Genomic DNA, 22,998 nt, shown 5'->3' on the forward strand with positions numbered 1-22,998 from the left:
CAAGAAACAAAAGAGGCACAAGGTGGGTCTTGTAAGCACTTTGAGAAAAACTCACTCTAAGTTGTGGCTGGATATTTGTAGAGTCCTCTTTTAATTTTCTTTTAAGGTTTTCAAGAGAGGAAAAACTCACTCTATTGAGCCTTCCCGCTTTTTCTAAATATAATTCAGTCAGATTAGGACCTCAAGCTATCACCTCAATGTTTTGAGCTAGCCTATGACATCTAGTTTTTTCAGCTGCGTCTGCTTACGCTCTAGTTGTCGTAGAATCATCATTCATTGGTTTTAATATGAGTCGCTTTCGCAGCCATCCATTCAATCAGAAAAGAAAGAACCCGAGCCCGAGCAGTTGGCAGTGATTTGAGAAAAAAACCTGACGAGTACGAAAATTCCAATTTGCTTACGGGGCTCTTCATTCTGAAAGCATGGATTGCTTCTGAGAAGTTCACAATTTTCTTTACCATGATGCGATCTTATGGAGAGGAGATCACATTTACGCTAGGTCCAACTCCTGAATTGAATGAATATTCAAAAATAAAAAAAAGAAAGAAAAGAAACCATTAAGACAGTGTTTAATTCCATGGAATTTCTTCCGCCATCCATTGCAGCACAGCCGTTTCAAGAGCGGGGCGGCTAAGTGCAGTTCTTTGAATCAAACGTTGAATGAAATTGAAATCGATTCTTTTTTAGATATCCGGATAGATGGATGGGTCTATCTTTCTATTCATATATATTTTGCAAGAAGCCCCAAATCCTTGATTAGGCTGGGGGAAAAAGCACTGCTTTGGGCCCAGGAAGCGAAGGGAATGGGCTCGGCTGCTTCTCCTCGACACTTCGAGAGATTGACCATAAGGAAGACCTCTCGCTCAATATGCTCTTCACCCCAAAATGGGCAGGAGTAGGCGCGAAGTTAACATAATAAGTTAAATTATGACAGGCACCAGTTACCTCCTATGTTAAAATATCTCTTATATTATAAAAAGGCCTCTTCTTAGGCCTTCAGCCCACGGGCTAAGAATTAGCCATCCAAGATTCAGGAATGTCAACAAATACATACATACATACATGCATATACACACACACATACATATACACATACACATAAATATATATATTTATATGTGTATGTATATATATACATGTATGTATGCATGTATGTATATTCAGCTATTTCTTGGAGTTGGGGAATATATCTTATTTAGAACTTTTAGAGTTCTAGTGAGTTTGAGAGCTTGGTTTTGTGACATTTTCATACTCTTTGGCCGCTAGCGAGCTTTAAACTGATCTTCACACAAGCATGTAAATCATCGACTGAGTCATATAAATTTTTAACCTTTTGTGTATGTCTAACTTCTTTGCACAACATGTTCAAAACAAATAAGAAAGAAGGATTGCTTGAAGCCCGTAACTTATGTAGCTGGTCTCTTTCGTCTCTCAATGGGAGAGGTCCCGGTTTTAATCACTGGAGGTGGAAAAATCACCATATTTCTCTATAAAATAAGAAAGAAACTTGATGCACTCAACCTACAAGTGGTTAATCAGGCATGCTCAAGGAAGGTGTCATCATGATAACTTGGAAATATGTGAAGTGTAACATGATAGCAAATAAGCTTTCACAATCGCCGCACCCCACCTCTCTTTGAAGGAGGTTTCATGCTTGAATCTTGAAAGTGCTTCTCCAAGTCTGACATGGATAATCTTTAATTATTTTCATTTCAAATAATTAATGGTGTTTTCGTTGTATCCTAAAAGACAAGTGCAACATATTGGCAAAAAAAAAAAAAAGTGCAAGATAATGAAACGTCGGTATATTCTTTTCAAGAAGGACTGAGTTGCTTTGTAAGGACCATATAAGCATATGTTTAGTCCAACACTAGCTATGTATTAAGTAGATTTTGTGTATTTATAAAGGACCAAAGAATTTAAATAATACTCTTTGACTATAATTTTTTTGAATGAGATCCTATGTTATTACAAATGGTATCAGAGTGGACCAGCCCATAGTCTATGTGGACTTGAGGACACTGCAGCATGAGCCTATTTAAGTTGATCATGGTGTTTTTGATTAAATTTAAATAGATTTAGACTTTTAGTGTGACAATCTATAACTTTACCAAAATGGCTAGCTAGAAGGTGTTATTTAAGTTTATTTGCTCTGCATAAATACTCAAAATTTTTTTAGCACATAACGAATATGGAACTAAAGATGCACCTGCATGGATTCAAAGGAGAAATAAGATCATATGAAAGTGGGTAAATCTATACCATTGTGTCATATTGTCTTGGAAGTTGATCTTACATTTATATTAATATGGTGATTGTATTTGTACAAAACAAGTAGGTTTAGATGCACAGGGTATGCAGCCTCTCGTGCCTGCTGTAGTATGGATTTGCTAGTTCTTTTATATGTAATATGCATGGATATCAAATTGAAAGTGGAATTCTTCCAGAAGTCATTGCACCACTTGAAAGATGTGAACTTTTTTTTTTTTTTTTTATAAGAAGATGTGAACCTTTTTCGAAGTTTTTTTTTTTTTTTAAAGGCCACTAGATAATTAAGTAATAAACTTTGAACTAAGATTCCAAATAAAGAGTAAGTGAGCTCATTTCTGCCAGATTTTCATTAACATTATATTTATTCATAGAACTGAAATGGGAATCAGAATCGAATGAAAAGATATAATAAGAATTGTCTTTCTCATTTGCATTGTTCAGGTGCAATATGAAGCATGGTTATTAGACCCAAATTAGATGGCTGGTCAGACTAGAAAATAGTGAACAGTCTTGTTCATTTTTATTATTGGATTGGATTTGCATTTGATCCTTTGAAATAGGGGTTTAACCGATTGGGTTTGTAGAAAATTGGAGACCAACTAGATTCAAAACCTTTTTTTTTTCTTTCTGTTTTGCTAAAATGGGTATTTCATACCACACGAGTGCGGATACATCTAATAAAATTAGAAAACAAAAGATCACGAAGTACTCGAGGCAACTCCTCCTCTCCGGCCCACATGGTGCCCGATTACAAACCTGGTTGAGCGTATAAAATCAGGTTATTCTATTTGCAAATTTTTATCTAAAAATTTTCAATCTAAAAATACACAGTGTGCAAATTCAAACCCCAAACCTCTCATATAACTAACACACACTAAACCACTAGGACACATTTTAACCTACAATTATTTGTTATACTTATAAAAATATATCTATGCCATGAGATATAGTTATTCCAAGTAGGGTTTTTACCGTGATCAATTCATTTTCCTTTAATACAACATAAGAAAAATAATTAAAATTATCAATAAAATTTCTCCTTACATTTTTAAATATTAATTAGATTCAAGATTATTTTAGATTTATGCTACAATTAATTGAAGAGTTAAAATATGTATACCCATGTAATTTGAAGAGCTCTATTTAAAATAGAAAATTCATCATCGATAGTTAGGATTTTTTTTATATTACATCTAATCTTTTGTATTCTTTTTAAATTTTTAATATATTTTTGATATAAACCTGATCCGGTTGATTGAGATGGCCCCGGCCAATGACCCCCTGTTCTAACTCCTTGACCACGCTGGTCCTTGGACCAACCATGGGTTTAACAACTATAAAATGAAGGAAAGAAAGAGAAAAATTATGCATTTCCATTCTAACGTTTAGATTAGCTATCAAGATATAAAATAATGACCCTTATATTAACAATTGCTACAATAATTTTGAGCCTCTTAATACACAATGGAAGAAGGTAGGTTTTCGAGATGGACCCAACAAATGTAGTTGGACTCCTTCTGTAGCTGGCCTCTGGAAATAAACATTTTTTTCCATGTAGACTTCCCTAGCTAAGCTGCTTGTTCAACTAGAAATTAGGTCGAGCTCAAGTCGCATTTAGATCTTGCAAGTTAACTTAGCCCAAAATTTCCAGTCTTTCAGGGAGGTGGGCCAAGGGGGATAGACAAAGAACAGATTACTTATGCGAGCCATCAAGGCCCAATAACTGCAGATTCATTGCCAATAGTTGAAACCAGGCCCGTTGGGCTATTACCAAGTTCGAAAGCTGATGACACCGCGCTTGAACACGTCTAATTATGAATCAGTTCGGCTTGAGTCTCTCTGATGTAATCATGCTGATCCACAACAGGTCTAAGTTGTGCACTAAACCCAACTATTTTGGAGCTAACTTGGGCATGGAAGACAGACATGAGGGCCAGTCTGGATTGCACATATAGAATAATTTGGACCACATCGTTTCAGACAAAGCAATTTGCCCAATTTGATCTCAAATAGGTCAAAGTTTTTGGTGCCATTGGTATCACCCTATAATAGATAGCTACTAAAGGGTTGCAATTTATGTCTGTCATGTAGTAGAATTTGCTTGCAATATATAATGAGTTCTCCCGTACGCCTCTTCAGCACCATATTTCAAACATGACTTAGAATTCACAATATATATCGGACAAGTGCTTGGAGAAACCATAGTTTTTGCTCCACGATAAACCTAAGTAACACCATGATTTTTCATTGTTTAATTTAAATAATGATCTTTATTTGTCTCTTCCAACAATGCATCATGTCTTTTAAAATAAAGAGTAAATTACAGAAACCCCACTCGAGGTTTCTGTTTATTATAGTTACATCCAATAGTTTGTAAAATCTATACTTACACCAACTAAACTAACAGCATCAGTCAAACCGTTTACGTAATGTGAAAAGGCAAAGCACCCATCTCTCTAATCAGTAACTCAACCCCTTTTCCGCCCTCATCTCATCATCCTCTTTTCCTCTAAGCTTAGGGTTTCTTCTTAGAAGATGGCGAGAAGGATGAATAGGATCCTTCTCCATCATCATCTCCAGCTTGTTATCCTCCTTCCCTTATGCCCTCGACCGCTTCTTCCCATCAGCTGGCCGCCTCATCATGGCAAAACATGAGGAGACCAACTCCCTTTCCATCTTCCTTAACTGTAATGATGAGGCAGCCAAGTTCATCCATGCACAACTAATGTGATAGTGTTCAATGTTCTCACCCTGCCCTATGTCTCTTTCATTATCCAGTCCTTTTTCTCTCTCAATTGCATGCTTGGCTATAATGGCAATTTCAAGCTGCTCCTTGCAGTTGTAACTTGTAAGTAAAATAATATGGCAAAACTGGTTTAGCTAACTCACTAAACTGAGAGCTGTTCATTTAAATATATAGAGTTACATAAATTGTCTCCAGCAAATGAGGAGGTTACAACTTCTCATCTAATGTATACAATTTCACAAAAAGTTGCTATTGCTACAATTGAAATTAGAGATAAACGGAAGCTACGCAGGAGATTTTGTAGTTGAACTGTTGATGTAGTTGGAAGAATTCAAACTTGGTCTAACACCCTCCTGTAAATTGATGGGGAGTATATACACCATCAATTTGGATCACAAGAAGCTAAACTGAGAAACTGAATAGCCCTTTGTAAACACGTCTGCCACCTGATCTTGTGTGGCAATATACCAAACTTCAATGTCTTTGTTCACAACTTTCTCTCTTATAAAGTGATAATCAACCTCTACATATTTAGTTCTAGCATGGAAGACCGGGTTTGATGCTAGAGCTATTGTTCCTATGTTGTCACACCGTAAAATAGGAGGGGAAGGTAACGAAATTTGTAACTCGCGAAGTAGCATCCTGATCCAATATAACTCAGCCGTTGCAAGCGCCATGGATCTATATTCTGCTTCTGTACTTGAGCAGGATACCACATTTTGCTTCTTTGCATTCCATGAGATTAAATTTTTTTAGGAAAAATACCATAGCCACTAGTAGATCTTCTGTCATCGGGGTTTCCGGCCCAATCCAAGTCACTATATACATTTAATGTAATTGAAGATGTCGAGTAAATCAAACCAAAATCAATGGTGCCTTGGAGGTATCTTAGAACACGTTTTGCTATAACCCAATGTTGTACACTTGGTTGTGCATAAACTAGCAAAGCTGATTTACTGCATAGGAGATATCTAGGCGTGAGATAGTGCAGTATTGTAGCGTTCCTATTATTTATCTGTACTCCATTGGATCAACTAGCAATTCACCTTCTTCTGCAGAGAGCTAGGTACCCGAGACTATTGGTGAGGCTAGCAGTTTAGCACCAACCATCTTCGATCTATTTAACAAGTCAGAGATGTATTTTGTCTATCTCAAATGCATCATAGTGTTATCCCGTGAAGCTTCGATGTCCAAAAAATAACTTAAAGGGCCGAGATCCTTCATATTAAAGCAGGACTTCAATCTGTCGATTAATTCCATAATTGCACTAGTTTCTAATCCTATGACAATTATGTCGTCTATGTACACTAACACAAAGATGAAAAGCTTGTTAGAGTATAGAGTAAACAGTGAATAATCAATAGAAGATTCAACAAATCCGAACTCTAATAATTGCTATGAAAGCCTTCTAAACCAAGCCCTTAGGGCTTGTTTAAGTCCATAGAGGGACTTGTGTAAGCGACACACGAAATCTGGTTTTGATTTATCAATAAAAGCCCTCGGCTATTCTATATATACTTCTTCGTCTAACACTCCATGAAGAAATGCGTTGGACACATCCAATTGTCTAATCGGCCAATGAAACAAAACTGTAAGAGCCATGACAAGTCTAATAGTTGACGGTTTTATAATCGAACTAAAGGTTTCATGGTAGTCCACCCCACTCCATTGATCAAACCCTTTTGCAACCAGACGAGCTTTAAACCTCTCCACACTACCATCAGGTCGTTTCTTTATTTTGTACACCCATTTGTTTTGAATGATGTGATGATCTTTAGGTCTTGGACATAAGGACCATGTCCCATTTTGCATCAAAGCTTCAAATTCTAGCCCCATGGTAGCTCGCCACTCGAGATGAGATTCTTCCTATGTAAAATATATAGGCTCAAACTCTGTTAAAACACTGAAAAAAACTCGTAAGGGGTGACGTGTGGAGTGGAAGACTTTAAAGCTAGGGAACTGCTTGGTTTGGAATGGCCCATTTGAGACCTTGTCATGATGGTTCTATTTTGTGGTATGATTGGTGAAATGATCAAAGGGGTTTGATTGTCTGAGTTTGAGATTGGCAATTGTTGTGTGGTGTCGGCTTGAGGAATGGGATTGCTAACAACTGAAGAATTTTCTATTTGCGGGTCAATCTCATGAGGAATTTTAGGAGCTGCATGGGCCAAAGAACTAGGATCTGATGTGGTGGAGTTTGAGAAGGGTTGAACATCTACATGAGTTTGAATTGGTGTGGTTGTAGAGTCTACATGGGACGTGCCAAGCAAAAGGTTATCCAATACAATTGGAGTGTTAATGATAAGAGAATTACTAGTAGGCAAATTGCTCCTTGAGGCAGTTGATTTCAAATCTACTTCTTTTGTTGGAAAGGATTGCTCATCAAAGATAACATTTCAAGAAACATATACTCGGTCAATGATAAGGTCAAGGCAATAGTATCCATATTGGTTGTTTTAGTAACCCAAAAATACACATTGTTTGCTTGTAAATGCCAATTTATTCTCTTGATAAGGTCTCAAAAGAGGATAACATGAGAATTCGAAACTCTTAAGTCGAAATATTTCAACTACTGTTTTTGAAGCAAAAAATAGGGACCCACATTATTTAAGACTTTAGTAGGCAATCTATTTATTAAAAATACTGCTGTTTGGAATGCATATACCCAATACTATTGTGGTACGTGCGATTTTGCTAACAAAGCCGATCTTATTTCTTGTGTATGTCAATGTTTTCTCTCAGCAATCTTGTTTTGCTATGAGGTATATGGACATGTTAATCTATGGTATATCCCATGTTTAGCTAAAAATTGAACAAACTGTTTTGATAAAAAATTTCCACCATTATCCGTTTATGATTGCTTAATACAGCAAGAAAAGAAATTTTTCATAAGAGTTTTGAATTTCACAAATGTAGCAAGTACATCGGAACTTATAATGAAGGGGATATAACTATGAAAATTGACAGAAATCATCGATAAATAGGATATAAAGCCTACAACCACTATCTGACAGTATTGGTGATGTCCAAACATCCGAATGGACAAGAGCCAATGGAACCGTTGACTGATGCATAGAATCATTAAAGGGTAGTTGTTTTCTTTTGCCAAGTTGACATGAGGAACAAAATTTCATTTTATTTGTAGACTCATTGACAGAAAAAAATTTAAGATGTAACAATTGTTCTAAAACAGATTTGGAGGGATGGCCTAACCTTGAATGCCAATTATCAAGAGATGTTTTGACACTTAGGTTTATCATAAAGCACTTCAATTTATTTTGAGAGCTTTTTTGGCCAGCAGTTGGATCCGTTCTTAACTTGCCCGTGGAGTAGTATTCGCCCTGTCTGGTTCTCCTTCATTGTGAAATCTACTCCAATTACTATGAAATAACAATTATTGTTAAGAAAAAAATTGTTAATTGAAAGCAAGTTCGTAGAAGCATTAAGGCAATGTAAAACATTGGACAAGTCAAAGGTGAAATTTTCGGCTTGAAGAGAGGAGGAACTAGTGCTTTTTATTAGTAAACTTGAGCCATTGCCTACATTGACAGAATCAGACCCTCGGAACAGCTATTAGTGCTTGAGATTTGTAGCTTCAGATGTAATATGAGCATTAGCCTCGATGTCTTCATACCAAACTTTGTGTTCGTAGGCTGCATTCGCTTCGGCTACCATTACTGCAAGATCAAGTGGTGAAAGATGACCTTGATAAGAATAATCAAACTTGTGGTAGCAATCAAGTGCCGTGTCGTGGCTTGGTACAAATCTAGCATACTAGAACTTCAGCATTGTTGTTCATATTGGAATTGGGCCGAGATGCATTATTCGACGGACGGTTAGCTAGAGGTCCAGATGAAGCTATGCGTGGTTGATTATAAGCTTGCTGTTGTGGTCGAACAGTATTATTCTGAGGCTTTGGTTTCTTTATAAGAGTTGAGGCTTTAGGTTTTTATAGCCACCAGAGTGAAGTGGGCACTATCAGAATGGAGAGAAGCATTCTGATTGTCAAGCATGGACTCATAACTCAGTAACTCAACTTGGAAAACCTCCAACGAAAAGTCTTTTGTCTCGAGAGGTGAAGTTGAAGGAGGTCATGAACGGATTAAATATCGGATGCAAGCCACCAAGAATGTAAGAAATCAAGTACTGGTCATCTACCAGTTTACCTACGATAGCAAGTTGATTGGCCAAAGACTTGGCATGTTCAGGATACTCCGTTCAACTCTCATTGGTCTGAAAAAGAGTCTGAAGTTAGCACCGGATATGAGCAAGGCGAGACCTGGACTGAGAAGAAACTCATGTTGCAAGAGCACCCCACACATGCTTGGAAGTATCCAAGCCATAGATGGTAGAGATCAATTTCTCTAAAAGAGAAGACATGAACCAACTTAGCAAGCATTGGTCCTTCTTGTGCCAAACAATAAAGGCTGGATTCGATGAGCCATCAGCAAGAGTCTTGGGAGGACATGCTTTAGAACCGTCCATAATTTCTATTAGGTCATGACTCCAGAGCACCAGCAAAAATTGAGATCTCCAAACAAGATAATTAGAGCCATCGAGTTTCATAGAGATGAGTTGTGCATTATTAGGCATGGTGAGGGTGAGTGGTGATGAGGTATCATTTGAGGTGGAGGAGGATGTGGTTTCGGGAGTAGCCACCTATGTTTGTTAAGGTTGTGAAAGCTATACCAAGATCAAGCATTAGCTTGAATGCTCTGATACCATGTAAGTAAAATAATATGGAAAAACTAGTTTGGCTAACTCACCAAACCGAGAGCTGTTCATTCGAATATATAGAGTTACAGAAACTATTTTCAGTGAATATGGAGGTTACACCTTGTCATCTAACGTATGCAATATCACATAATATTGCTATTGTTACAACTAAAATTAAAGATAAAGGGAAGCTATGTAGGAGACTTTGTAGCTGAACCGTTGATGTAGTTGGAAGAATTCAAACTTGGTCTAATAGTAGTCTAGGTCACCAAACTAACCAACGGTGGCACTTCATCGGCTGCTACCTCAACCATACCGTCACCGATGGCGCCTTCTTATAGCATTTCTTCAACTCCTAGCCCACCTCAGTCGCTCCCACTACCAAATACCGATCTCCAATCCATTCCATCATCAACTATTGATTCCATGATTCATGCCCTCTTCTTGTCCATCTCCCCTTCATCGACCGACAAGACTTCGTTTGAAGGATCTCATACCCTCCCATGAGAGAGTGTGTGTTCCATTTCTTGGTGTCACTGATCCCAAAGCTCAAGATTGGGATCAACATGGAGATGGGCACAAATCGGATCTCTTCTCTCTAGGCCTTGTTGGGCCTCCTCTAGTGCTTTGTTAGTCATGCTTGCCGCCTTAGCCATGTACTTGATTTTGGTCGATTGCCTGTTGAGGCCCGGCCTGTCGCTCCTAGCCACCTACCTCGGCAACGCCATCATATCGCTCAAGCTAAGTTGATGATAGGGGAGCTGTTGGAGCACTACTCCGGTTGGGCAACTTAGCTCCTAAACTAGGCATTAGCATCTGCAGTGAGGCCATGGTCTGGAACTGGCTGGACAAGTGGCCCAAGAAACCATCCTTCGCCTACATGCACCAGATCAATCCTTGTGATCTGGTCACAAGGATCTCTCCATGGTTTGACATCTACAGGAACGACGCTGGCTGGGGGAGGCGGGTCGTGGTTCGGAGCGGGGTTGGGAGCAAGGTAGATAGCAAGGCTACCATCTATCTAGGGGCCAATCTAGGGAGCATGGCCTTGGAGGTCTGCCTCTCGCCTGAGGCGCCAAGCTCTCTGCTTCAAGATCAGGGGAGTTCAAGCAAGTGGTAAGCAATGATGAACCATTTTTAGGGTGGGTGGGGGGGGGGGGGGGGGGGGGGGGGGGAGGGGGAGGAGCAAATTACACATCCAATTAATGGTTTTTATTATTCGATGCTTTTCAAATTACAAGGTGGTGTGATGGGCGACAATCTTTTCATATATAATTATTTTAACTTGTGCGAGCATTCTTACAGTCGTATATCGAAATGTCTGATCCACTGCCCTATCGTTTCCATGGTTTAGCGGTGATAACAGATGTTACATTGTGTATCTTTTTTTGTTTTATACGCAATGATATTTGCAGCCATGCTACCCTTCTGTCTCTATTATTAGTGAATTTTTTTTAGCCAAAATGGCTAGGGCTGCAAGCAAGTCCTTTGTTCATGAATTGCTACAACTAGCTAGAAAGGAACCGGAGACCAATTATAGAGAAGGGGATAAATGGAGAGGATTTGCGCCTTTGTTGTGGCCATTCTTTTATTTAAGATTATTTTGGTCATTTTACAATGTTGTTCTGATATGATATTTGGGTCCTATTTAAGATTAACAGTCTAATAAATGGTATGGATGAAAGTATAGACTAAAAATAAACCTCAAGGATGTAAGTATAGAGATTTCAAATTATTGAATGTAAGTGTAATTTATATCTAACCTTAGGAGATTTTTGTAACTTATGTTAAAATAAATTAGTGGTATCTAGTCGTCTACTATTGTGAAAGAAAATTATAAATCAATACTAAGAGAACTACATTTATTAGATTAAGTTGTTGTTCACCAAATAAAATATTATTTTCCAACTAATAAGATATTTCAATATAAAATTTAATTTTATTTGTATATATATATATCACTATTTTCATGGCCATTGCGACTAGTGAAATACCTTTCAAAGATCCATTATAGCCATCTATGCAAAAGCAACCATAAACCATTTTTTGTAGGGCTAAAATCGGGTGGGATATAGATATAACATCAGTATATTTATATCCATATTTATTTTATTTGACAAATACATATGTTAATTGGATAAAAAAATTATATCTATATTTATTTTAAACATATATATATAAATTAACTAATAAAAATATGGATACAAATATGCATGTAAGTTGAATAATTAAATTTTATGATCATAAAAATAAAAAAAATACTGAATGTAACGAAAATCAAATTATTAGTATATTAATATAATTATTTTTTTAAAAAAATATAAATTCTATATAAATTTAAATAAAATCACTTATTTATATTTATATTTATATTTTTTTAATGGATAAAGATGCCGAAATAGATTTGAACTTTGCATGCTAAAACGTATCAGGACCGACGCCCCACCCTTACCCCCATTCTCTCGATGTCGAGTTTACGTGTCGTGCTTTCATTCGCTGAGAGAGAGAATTTTATGGCATCGTGGAAAAAATCAGTACGATGGGCGATGGAGCGGTGGCGAGGAATGGCGTAATAATTCGGGAGCATTCTTTCGCGTCTTCCTTCCCTTTTTTACACCATCGGGGAGGGAGATTTTCGATTTTTACCTCGCACCGAATCAAAGTTACTGCGGCTGTTCGGCGGTTTTCTTCTTTTGATCGAGGTCTGGGTTCTCACGCACTTCGATTTTTTGGCAATTTCTTACGTTTGTTGAAGCTCGTATGTTAGATTCGATAGAAACCCTAGATTTCTTTTTTGAAATTTTGGATTCCCTACAGACGATTTCTTTCGGTTTCTTGGGTATATTTCGTGAAATTAATCTAGAATAATTGGTGATTCTTTGCCATGTTGCTTAATTCGGTACTTGTCGGTTTTAATAGTTTCAGATTTGGATTTGATCTGTTCGGAGATTTTTCCCCCTCCTTCGTGGTGATTATCTTGTTAGATTCGTAGAGTTAAGCTGCAGAGAGGGTATCGATTATGCTATGAGGGTCTCAAAGCGTGATTCTTTGCTGATTTAGGGCTTCAATTTTAGGTTTTAGTTTTCAAAAGATACATATGTATAGTTTTCTATTCCCCTACTTTAATCAAAAGTTAGTATGTTTCCCTGAGGATTATTGGCTAGGTTATATAATTTTCCTTTTATTTTGCGGAAGTTTCTTTAATTTTATTATCATTGTGGTATGATATTGTTCAACTTGGTCCTGAATGGGTTCTCGTGCTGATGTATTGAATTCTAATGTTTTCACAGTGTATCGGTAATTAGGATTCAAAAATGGCCAGTGGATTTGGGGAATCATCGAGCAGAGAGCCACAGAACTCTTCTTTTTCTGGAAGCAGTAGCAGCAGCAATGATGCGGGCAGCTTTGAATGTAACATCTGCTTTGAATTGGCACAAGACCCAATTGTCACCCTCTGCGGCCACCTCTTCTGCTGGCCCTGCCTTTACAAATGGCTCCATGTTCATGCCCACTCTCAAGAATGTCCGGTGTGCAAGGCCATCATTGAAGAGGAAAAGCTAGTCCCTCTCTATGGACGAGGAAAAAACCCAACCGATCCACGATCTAAGTCAGTCCCAGGTGTCAACATTCCTAACCGTCCTGCTGGGCAAAGGCCTGCGACAGCCCCACCACCGGACCCGACCCAGTTTCCTCACTCAAACCCATGGTTTATGGGCGGAACTCCAGTGGCAAGCAGTAGGTTCGGGAACTATACGTTCTCTGCTGCATTTGGTGGTCTGTTCCCGTTGCTGAGCTTTCAAGTTCATGGGTTCCCTGATGCAACTGCTTATGGGCCTGCAGCGGGTTTCCCTTATGGGTATGCGAATTCATTTCATGGAGGACATGCTCATGGGTTCCCACGACATGCGTCTCATGGACAGCAGGCTGATGTTTATCTGAAAGCACTGCTGTTTCTGGTTGGTGCTCTTGTAGTTGCTAGTCTTATTTGGTTTTAGACAGTTGTCATAACTGCATGATATTTTTACTGATTTGCATGAGATAATTACCTGTTGTATTTGATTTCCGGAGGCATTTAGTATACTACCATCTTGGTAGTTTATGTTGACATGAATTTGTTCGTAAGTTGTTCTGTGCTATGATATTGCGACATGTTCCAGGTGACTTATCAGTTGTGTAATACTTTGTTTTTTGAAACACCTTGGCATACTTTCTTTATTTTAGAGCTTCTTTCAGGAAAGATAAAAAGAAAGTGCATTGCTGCCATATTGTAAGTTTTACTACTCATGGCAGATCATGGGCTGCATTACCTAGAAAAGTTATAATTTACTTTTAAGGTTTTGCATAGCTTATTGCTAGGCATGGATGGTTGTATATATGCCAGCGAAAAATGTGAATGGAAAAGAAAAGAACATAGAAGGAACTAGAAAAGATAAAAGTGATAAAAGTTGGTTATGCCTTTTATATTTAAAAGCTTTTCATTCTGTATAGTCATTTATGCTAAGGTCATTTAAGAGGCTCCTTATCATTTGATTCTGATTGTCGACATACTTTCTACTAGACACTAATAGTACCTATGACCACCAATTTTTACCCTAGTGCTAGTGGTATGGCCATAGATATCTCTTTGCATTCATTTCTATCACAAATTACTTTCTATTGTTGTTGACTTTTCAAATTTTCATTTAAAGCTTCCACTTGTTATGTTTAGTCTTTCCTTCTCTTTAATGATAGATTCAAAATTGATAACACTTATCTTATTTGGCACTGCTACAAAGGTTAGCTAACTTGCCTTAAAAGTCATAAGAGCCACATGATAGACTTTATCTTAACCCCATTATCTCCTTTTATAATACATGCTTGCTTGGGACTAAATACTCAGTTATGTGGCGGTGATTGCCTATGTTTTTTGTTGCTTGCAATTAAAGTTACAATGCAACAAGAAATGCAGCATTTCAAGCCACCCTCCACCCCCAACTCTTTTTTTTGCTTAGAGGTGTAGTTGTAGGTCAGGACTTGAGTGGCGACAAGATGGCATTGGGCTTCAGGGAGGACAATGTTAAAGCTCGAGGGGGAGGTGCAATAGGATTGCTTAGGTGATGGGTGGGGTTAAAATTCTTTCGCATGCACCCAATATATAATAATCAAACATCAACTTATGTCATATTTTGGCCAAATTGAGTTTAGCTGATAGTCCAAGTTGTAGATCCAGATTTTGCATGCTGGGGGATGTAGGGGTGGCAAAATTTGACTTGGCCATATTTCGGTCAATTTTGGGTCAAGGTTTTTATGTTTGGGTTTGATTCAGGTCAATTTTTATTTTAACTAGACTTTAGACAAGGTTGGTATGGACGCAAGCTTTGATATTATTTGGGTAATGAGGATAGAATTTGTTTAGGTTGGACTAGGTTGGATCAGGACCTTAGGACTTTGAAAGTGGTTGGTCTCTTTTAATATTAGTTGTTTCTCAGGCTCACATTGGAGCCACTAGGTGTTGTGAAGATTGGGTTGAGTGAGTTAAATTGGGTCTCATTGGAGTTGGGTTAGGTAGGGTATAGGTTATGAGTCAGGTCAGGTCAAACCTAATCATGGGGACCCGTGGGCAGTTATGGGCAAAGGTCCCAAACCAATGATGGGTTATGTTGGGTATACACCAAAGTTTGATATGTCATTGTCCTACCTTGACCTGACTAGATTTATTGTTGTCCCTAGAGGGAACCTGCGAGAAGCTATTACAAAATAACTGCTCCACTATCAAAGCACTTGTCAGATTCTGAATTGTAGACATGATTTTGGAGGCTAGCAAAAAGCCATTTTGTTCAAATTTTCTTACTTTTGAGAAATTTACTAACAAAATAACTTTAATATTTTTTCAATTATGATTCAGTTCATAGTGTTGGTTTGTCTTTAGAATAGCTTCTTTAATGCCATCAACCCCCAGAAAGAACTAATTGATCAATGAAAATTATTAGGAATGGATCACAAAAAGGTTCTCAAATTGCCTATGCAAGGCTAGGTGATGGACCCCTTGTATAGCCTAGGTGACACCTAGGCACTTAGATGGTCATCTAAGGAGGAAAGCTCTCCAAGATTTTATTATGTATACTTTTAATCATATGCATAACCAAGCATGTGACAAATATTATATATTCTTTTTTTAATGATAAGTAACATCTAGCAAGTTATAGAATATAGCTAAGTAGCCAACACCTAGCAAGTATCTAAAGGAGGAGGAGACAAGTAGACAAGTAGACTAGAGGCTAGCAAGCAGACCAAAAGGGAAAGGTTAGAACAAAAAACAAGTGGAATAATGGCCAGATGAAGAAGACTATGAGCCTTCATTGCTGCTCGTCACTGTTAGTTGGGCTCTTGCTAGCATTTGATTAGGGGCTACCACTAGGCTGGTGATAGACTTCACTGCTTCCTCACATGTCCCATATGGGGCTTAAATAGAAAAAGAAAACGGGAAAAGAAAACCCTAAAGAGGTAGGGTTCAAGCAGGCTTGGCCCGAGTAGCCGAGTCAAATTAAGTGTGTATGTAGTCACTTTCAACAATACTACTCACAAATCTAAATATAGATTAAATCTTTAAAAAGCAACTACAGTATGAGGGAAGCAAGGGTACCAAAATAGCAGTTAGGTGGTATATAGATACTAATGCAAAGAAGAGGAGGCTATGTGAAAAACTTGGTGGAGATGTAGGAGGGGGAGGAGGAAGGGGATGGTGAAGGGTGAGAATGTGGGGACATGGAGGATGAGAGAAGATAGAGCAGGAACTAGGAGGAAGAGCTGAGTGGAGTGCATAACTTATGTATGACATAGGTAAGTAGGCATCCAGTTGTGTAAGTGCACAAGTTATTGCTAACCAGTTTTGTTGAGACCAAGCTACCTAAGCCTATAGGGTGAAGCCAAGGGGGTGCATAAATGTGGTCGTGGCTGCTTATGTGATCACATAGACTATTTTTAAAAGCAGTGCTATGGGCTCTAGTTGAAACACTGCTCATTTGCATTATATTATCTATATGTAATGTCACAGAAACTAATAGTGGCTGCTACTGGCTAAGGTATTGATGCTACATTTGCTTTGCATGATGATGTAGGAATGGAAAGGAATTTCAACGATATCTTTATTCCATGTTGGCTTGCAAGAAAGTAATGGAATCATGTTTCTTTTAGACTTGCTTTTCACTTAAGTAGAGCAATTGTGATTCAACTCTAAATAAGAGAATTGGCCGTTTTCACTCTTATTGGAATTATATTTTTGTTGTGCAACTTTTATGGTGTAAAATAGAAACAAATGATTGGATTAGCATTTTCACTTGAAAAGTATTATCAAACTTTCTAGCTATTTCTTAGTTAAAGAAAAATCGATATATAATTAATTCCATTCTAGAATATAGAAATCGATACTATTAAACATTAGAACTTTCCTGTGCATTCCTTTATTTTGTGCCTAAACAATGGAATAGGTGCTAAGAAAACCATCAACCTGACCTGACCTGTTTAATAAACAGGTCAGAAACCGTAACTCAAAGCCAACTTGTTTATTAAATAAGTAACTTGACCTAAGCTATGTAAGACATTTATTAGATAGGTTAGGTTGGATTGGCTCTATGATGGCACACTTAACATGTCAACTTGACATGTTTAACCTGTTAAGGGGCATGGATAACTTGATTTGATATAGGTAACATGTTAAATTGTAGAGGTAAACAAGTTAGTTATGATAATGTATGGGTTCAGGTCGTAATCTTCTTGACCTAACCCGATGATTAGATGGGTTGAACCGGTTTAGATGGGTCCAGACTTTAAACAAGAATACGGTCTGTTTTATATAAAAGAATTAGTCAAATCAACTTGTTTATGACATGAACCTGTTTATGACAAACAAAACCTGCTAATTTTCTGTTTGATTAGTAGGTCAGTTCAAAGATTTCCATCCCTACTGCAGTCATCATTTTATGGCAGTGAATTAGAATGCTAATCAATAAGCAAACATTTAAAATGGCATGTTTTCCGCTTGGTGGTTGAGGTGTCAGATGTTGGGGAGGCATGGGTAACAATCAGGTGCCTGCAAATTTGAGGTGCACATGAAAGCATTTGCTTTTTGATAATTGGCAAACATAAGATATTCAGGATTGTGGTTCATGATTATGTTTCGTGCATCTCTAACTTGCAGGACTCTGGTATAAGAATTTGGTGTTCGTGAGTGTCAAATCCTTTTAATCTTTAAAGATTTCATCTTGCAATAGAAACCAAATTGTTATACGCCTACCTATATTTAAATGTTCAGTGTGGGTACCTTGGGGTAAGGGGAAAGATTGAGGTAACATGAATGTGATATAAAGTGCAAGGCTTTTAAAGATAAAAAGCTTGGTTTAAAAGTATCAGTTTTAAATAAGGATGACTGATGGTGTATATGTATTGATAGCCATGCTATTGATATCCTATGATATCTATACCATTAATGAAATTGGTAATAGATATTGGTTCCATTCATATACTTGGGTTATTAACGTGGTTGAGATAATTGTTAACTTGTTGAAGAAAACTTGAGGAGCAGTGGCCAACATATTTGGATTATATCATGCAATTTTTCAAAATGGCTGTTGAACTTCATTAGTAACCATACCATTAAACAAGTATTTTTGTGCATATGCATTGGTATCCATGTTATTACTAACAATTCTGCATATTCTTTTCATTGGATGATGTGCTGGTTATGTTAGCAAAGTTGAGAATATTGTTGAGCTCTTGGAAAGAACTTGAGGAGTCATTATCACCAAATTAGATTGGACAGTATTAAATAAATTGCAGAAAGCTTGATCATCTGTATGATTGTGAGTTAGAAACAAGAGATCAAACTAAATTAAAAGTTGGAAATATGACATATTCTCAATGTAATGAACTGACAACTTTTCCCTTTCTAGGATTTTGTTATTTCCTACTTTATGGTATCGTTATATAGTTCGATGAAAGATGAACACTTATTTTTCTCTAATAACATGACTTCTTAGCAAAATATGAATTAGGGTTTCTTTAGCAAATACTAATACTAATAATACGAATACTACTACTACTAATTATAATTATTATTTTTAGTATAATTATTTTCTTGCCAGGAGGAATTAGGACTTGAAAGACTGGCTGTTTTTAGTTGACATTAAGAAACTCTGACTCTCTGATCTTTAAAGAGGCCTCAAAGTGGAGAATTCTATTGTACAGCGACCTTTTCCTTTAATTTGGACCAAAGTCAACCTTGTGGTCTAAGTAGATCAAAACTATTAGGTTCAAGGTCGACCTTTGATATTTAGAACTGACTGGGCCATGGGCTGTTTTTGCCCATTATGCACTCCTAACTACAGTAATATAAAACTTTAAGATCTTGTTGGAATTGAAAGCTTTATTAATTTTTTTTCCTTCTTGTTTTTTGGTATTTGTTACCTGGTCCATCCAGAGGAAGTGGAATTCTTTGTAGAGGTTGTTGACCAATAGTTGATCTCATAATGAGGCATTTTTTGGAGGGAATTATATCGTGATTAAGGATGGGTAGAGGAGATTGATTTTTGCAAATTGTCTTTGTGCAAATACTGGTTAATAATTGATGTTGGTAGAATTTTTTTTTGGTTTTCTTGTATCATTTAAGATGAATTCTTGGGTGAAGATGGATGAAAATGACATATTATGCACTAACTATAGTCTGCTTGAACAAGCTTTTGTTTCTGCAAAGGAGAAGAACTTGCAGTGCTGACATGTGACGTGGTGACTACATGTCCAAATATTGTAGTGCGGAAGTTGTAATTTTCGTCCTTATTTTACCATTTTTATACATTGCAGGACCATAATCAGTTTTGAGCCTTTATGCTTCAGGTTTCTTCATGTCTAAATGGTCCTATGTTTACTAGGATCCATACATCATGTTTCTCCCTGTTTCATCATGACCTACGAATGAGGGTTATATTGCCTTTGGCCATTGTTTATGGCTCTGAGTCAAATTAACTTGATTATTATCCAGTGTCTGTCATTTATTTGTGAATTATCCATTGTGATTTGTCCACTTTTGTCTCCTTGTCAAATTGGATTCTTCTACACTCCAAATTGTCCAAATATTTTGCCGGTTTCCAACCTCCCTCACTCTGGCTCAGACCTCTTGTAAAGTTTCATGCTGATCTTCATACATCGTGTCCTTGTGGTTTTACCTTGTTTTGAGGTTTTTATTCTCTAGTAATTCATTTGTATTTGTGGTGTTCACCTTCATTGCCAAGACATGTTTGTAGCTTTAAGATAAATTTTTAGTACCTGGGAATGGCCTCATGCCCAATTTGATGGTCCTGTTGCCAAACTGTTGTCGTAGTATCAGGATGCCCATATTGGGAGTTGGCTACTTTTGTTGTGCTTAGCATCCATTAGTGGCTCATATCCTATCTGCAATGCTCTAATTTTGCTCATGGTTAGTACTGATCCCAGAAATTTGTGTATGTGAACCTTAAGGTTCAATTCTGAAAACGGTACCAGGAATATGAATTGTATTCTGGTTTCGTGCAGATTTCAGCGCACTGATTGAGTCCACAATTAAAAGGACCATTCCATAGACCAAATATGCAGCAAGAACTCGAAAGAAAGAGATAATGATGGGAAGAAATTTATACTTAATTTCTACATAAGACTGAAAGAAATAAAACAGATATATGCCTATCCCTTTGTGTATACCGTAAAACAAGGCCTTTTGACGCACTAAACTAGGTCTTTTATATGCCAAACTAGGTCTCTCTCTCTCCACACACACACACTTCCCCCTCTCTTCTCTACACTGGATAATTGACAGAATTATTTATTTTGTTAGCATAATTGAAATTTGAGTCTAGTGCTTAGCAGGAAATGGGTAGAAATGGGTTACTTGTCTCCGCTTATCTGTTTTTGCCTGTTGTAATGGATTCTCGCAATTTTGGCATAATGGTCACCTAGTTATTAGTTTAATGTGATATATCTCATTTTCAGAAGAATATGCTCTAGAATAATCTAGCTGAGGTGCAAGCATTGATCGCGACTTACATCTCTTGAAACTTGGTGATTGATATACACTCCCTTTTTCTCTCTTCTCTCATTTAGTGTTAATGGAAACAAACTTAACATGCGCAGTTTTAAAATTTTGTCCTCTTGATTTCTTTTATTGTTTTTCTTTTTTGAATCTTTACTTGGCACTGAATGTGTTCATATACATAAATACAAAACAGTATACAATATGATGGAAGATACCATCAGTTGCATACTATTGGATGTTAATTAGGTTGGCCTCTAAAAGTGGATCCACTGGTTATATATATGTGTGGGTGTGTGTATAATGAATTATTGACAGTGTGATGCTACCTAATTTATCTTTGTGAGAGACTTAAAAAAAAAAGCTCTTAAAACTTTGGTTGGTGATATAATCATGTCTTTCACATCAAATTGGAAGTGTCACTTTCTCAAAAGAAGTACGGGGAATAGAAGTTAGTCTGGTAACTAAAAAAATGCATCATTTGGTGTATTATCGGACACACTTTCTCTTGGGAGGATGTTTAACTGTGATATTTGAAAGAACTGTGGTTAATATGGTCTCTCTCTCTCTCTCTCACACACACACACACACACACTGGGCTTAAAATCTTCCCTAAGCAAGCTAGCTGCTTTTCTGATGTCTCCCTTCTTTTATTTGTGGTAATATCTGGTTTTTTGGTGCTAGTTGTTTTGTATTCTTGCATCTATTTCAGGGAACTTTAGATTATTAGGAAGATTAAAGGTGCTTCTTCAGGTAAATATGCATCTTTATCAGAAGTAACTTTAGTTTGGGAAGATTAAAAGTGATTCTAGGAAAAGACTGGCAAGAAAGCATAAGGCAGTGTCGCTTGAAATTAGTGAGAGTTCAATTAGGTTGTTTTGATACTGTGGGTACAGATTTGGAAATGAATGCTGGTTCTTTTCGGACTATTTGAAACTTGGTATGCAGATCTTCAGATAATTCTGCTTTTTAGGGGAGTGATAAGGGACAGATGACATTAGATCTGGTCCTCACTGGAGATCATGGAGGCACGTTAGTGTTGTTTTGTGCAGTGATTTATGATATCCTGGTTACTAAATGGCCAATTTTGCATTTGATCCCTACTTGTCTTCACCTTAAATTTTCCTTGACTTGAATTCCTGCTTGGTGTGCCTTGACATGGCAGACCTTGCTGTTTTTAAGTGAACAGTACCCTTATATCTTGTTCTGAGTGGCTAATTAAACTACTTGTGTTGGCTTAGCTTGGTAAACTGATTCCAGACCAACTAGTTCCACTTATCACCTTACTAAATAGAGCTCCTCTTCTTTCCTTTTCCTCTCTATACGACAAGGCGCCAATCAGGAGTAGGGTAGCTGAAAGCTCTCAGTCAGTGGCCCTGTCTGTTCGCATGATTGAAACAGAATTGATGAGAATTTGAAGAAACCCTAGAGATCGTCGTAGTTGTACATCCTACTGAGTAATCTTAAGCTCCTCGTATTTTTGTATCTGTTGGATCGAGTTTTGGGAAGCCTATTGTCCTAAGCAATGAATTTCAGAACCGATCACTTCTTTTCATTTACTGTCTTACTTGGAATTTAATTCTATCATATGTAATTTTTTCTTGCTTCCTTTTCTTGTTCGTTTGTTATCCTGACAATTATGCTCTTTCCATCCAGTTTTTGTTGTTGCAGCAAAGAGTAGGTTCCCAGAATTGCGATGCCCTCTCCTTCACTATAATCTTCAGTTGTGCCACTGTTTAGCCCATTCTGTCTTCGTGATTCATCCTCCATCTACACCCCAGCATTTGAAAGCTCTTGTTTGATCAAGATGATTATCAAAATTGCACAATGATGCCCATCAACTCATCCAAGAAATGTGTCGATATTTTCACCTGATTATTGTAACAGATTCATTTATCTCCTTGCATTCCAAGATAACTGCCAATATTTTTATACCTATTCCAATTCAACCACATAATTATTCTCTTCTTATAAGTGGAAGCTTCAGAACACCTCAGAACAACCGCTTTATCCAACGTTTTTATCTGCATGTCAAAACGGTTCCTTGTTTATCCCCCATCTACTTTTTCGATGCACCGCATGTTGGCCTCACTTTGTCGATGGAAATTGCTGCGGCAGGCGCTGCTCCCCTACCATCTCAATTGATTATTGAATTACTTAGAATCCTTACAATATCAGAAAGTTAGTAGTCATATCTTATTTTTTCTTCTGTTTAAACGCTAGCAGTTGA

At 37.3% G+C, this 22,998-nt stretch overlaps 1 protein-coding gene across 3 annotated transcripts; it reads left to right on the forward strand.

Annotated features, from left to right (window-relative positions):
• The first annotated feature begins 12,248 nt into the window (after window positions 1-12,248).
• On the forward strand, window positions 12,249-22,737 carry LOC103720777 (E3 ubiquitin-protein ligase RNF185-like). 3 transcript variants are annotated; one of them, XM_008810658.4, is made up of 3 exons: window positions 12,249-12,435; window positions 13,024-13,689; window positions 22,425-22,737. In XM_008810658.4, exons 2-3 carry the CDS (start codon window positions 13,048-13,050, stop codon window positions 22,506-22,508), a joined length of 726 nt encoding a protein of 241 aa, XP_008808880.2. In that variant the 5' UTR covers window positions 12,249-12,435; window positions 13,024-13,047; the 3' UTR covers window positions 22,509-22,737. The 3 variants fall into 3 exon arrangements, with proteins under 3 accessions (XP_008808880.2, XP_038970259.1, XP_038970258.1); XM_039114331.1 differs by lacking the exon at window positions 12,249-12,435 and adding an exon at window positions 12,453-12,491; XM_039114330.1 differs by lacking the exon at window positions 12,249-12,435 and adding an exon at window positions 12,464-12,572.
• The last annotated feature ends 261 nt before the right edge of the window (window positions 22,738-22,998 follow it).

The sequence above is a fragment of the Phoenix dactylifera genome, chromosome 16 (genome assembly GCF_009389715.1).
Source record: "Phoenix dactylifera cultivar Barhee BC4 chromosome 16, palm_55x_up_171113_PBpolish2nd_filt_p, whole genome shotgun sequence".
In the NCBI taxonomy this organism is placed as follows: Eukaryota; Viridiplantae; Streptophyta; class Magnoliopsida; order Arecales; family Arecaceae; genus Phoenix; species Phoenix dactylifera.

Coding starts and splice junctions, on each gene's coding strand:
- LOC103720777 (XM_008810658.4), top strand. CDS start 13,048: ATGGCCAGTGGATTTGGGGAATCATCGAGCAGAGAGCCACAGAACTCT. Junction 13,690..22,424: donor TGAAAGCACTGCTGTTTCTG/GTTGGTGCTCTT, acceptor CTTTCCATCCAG/TTTTTGTTGTTGCAGCAAAG.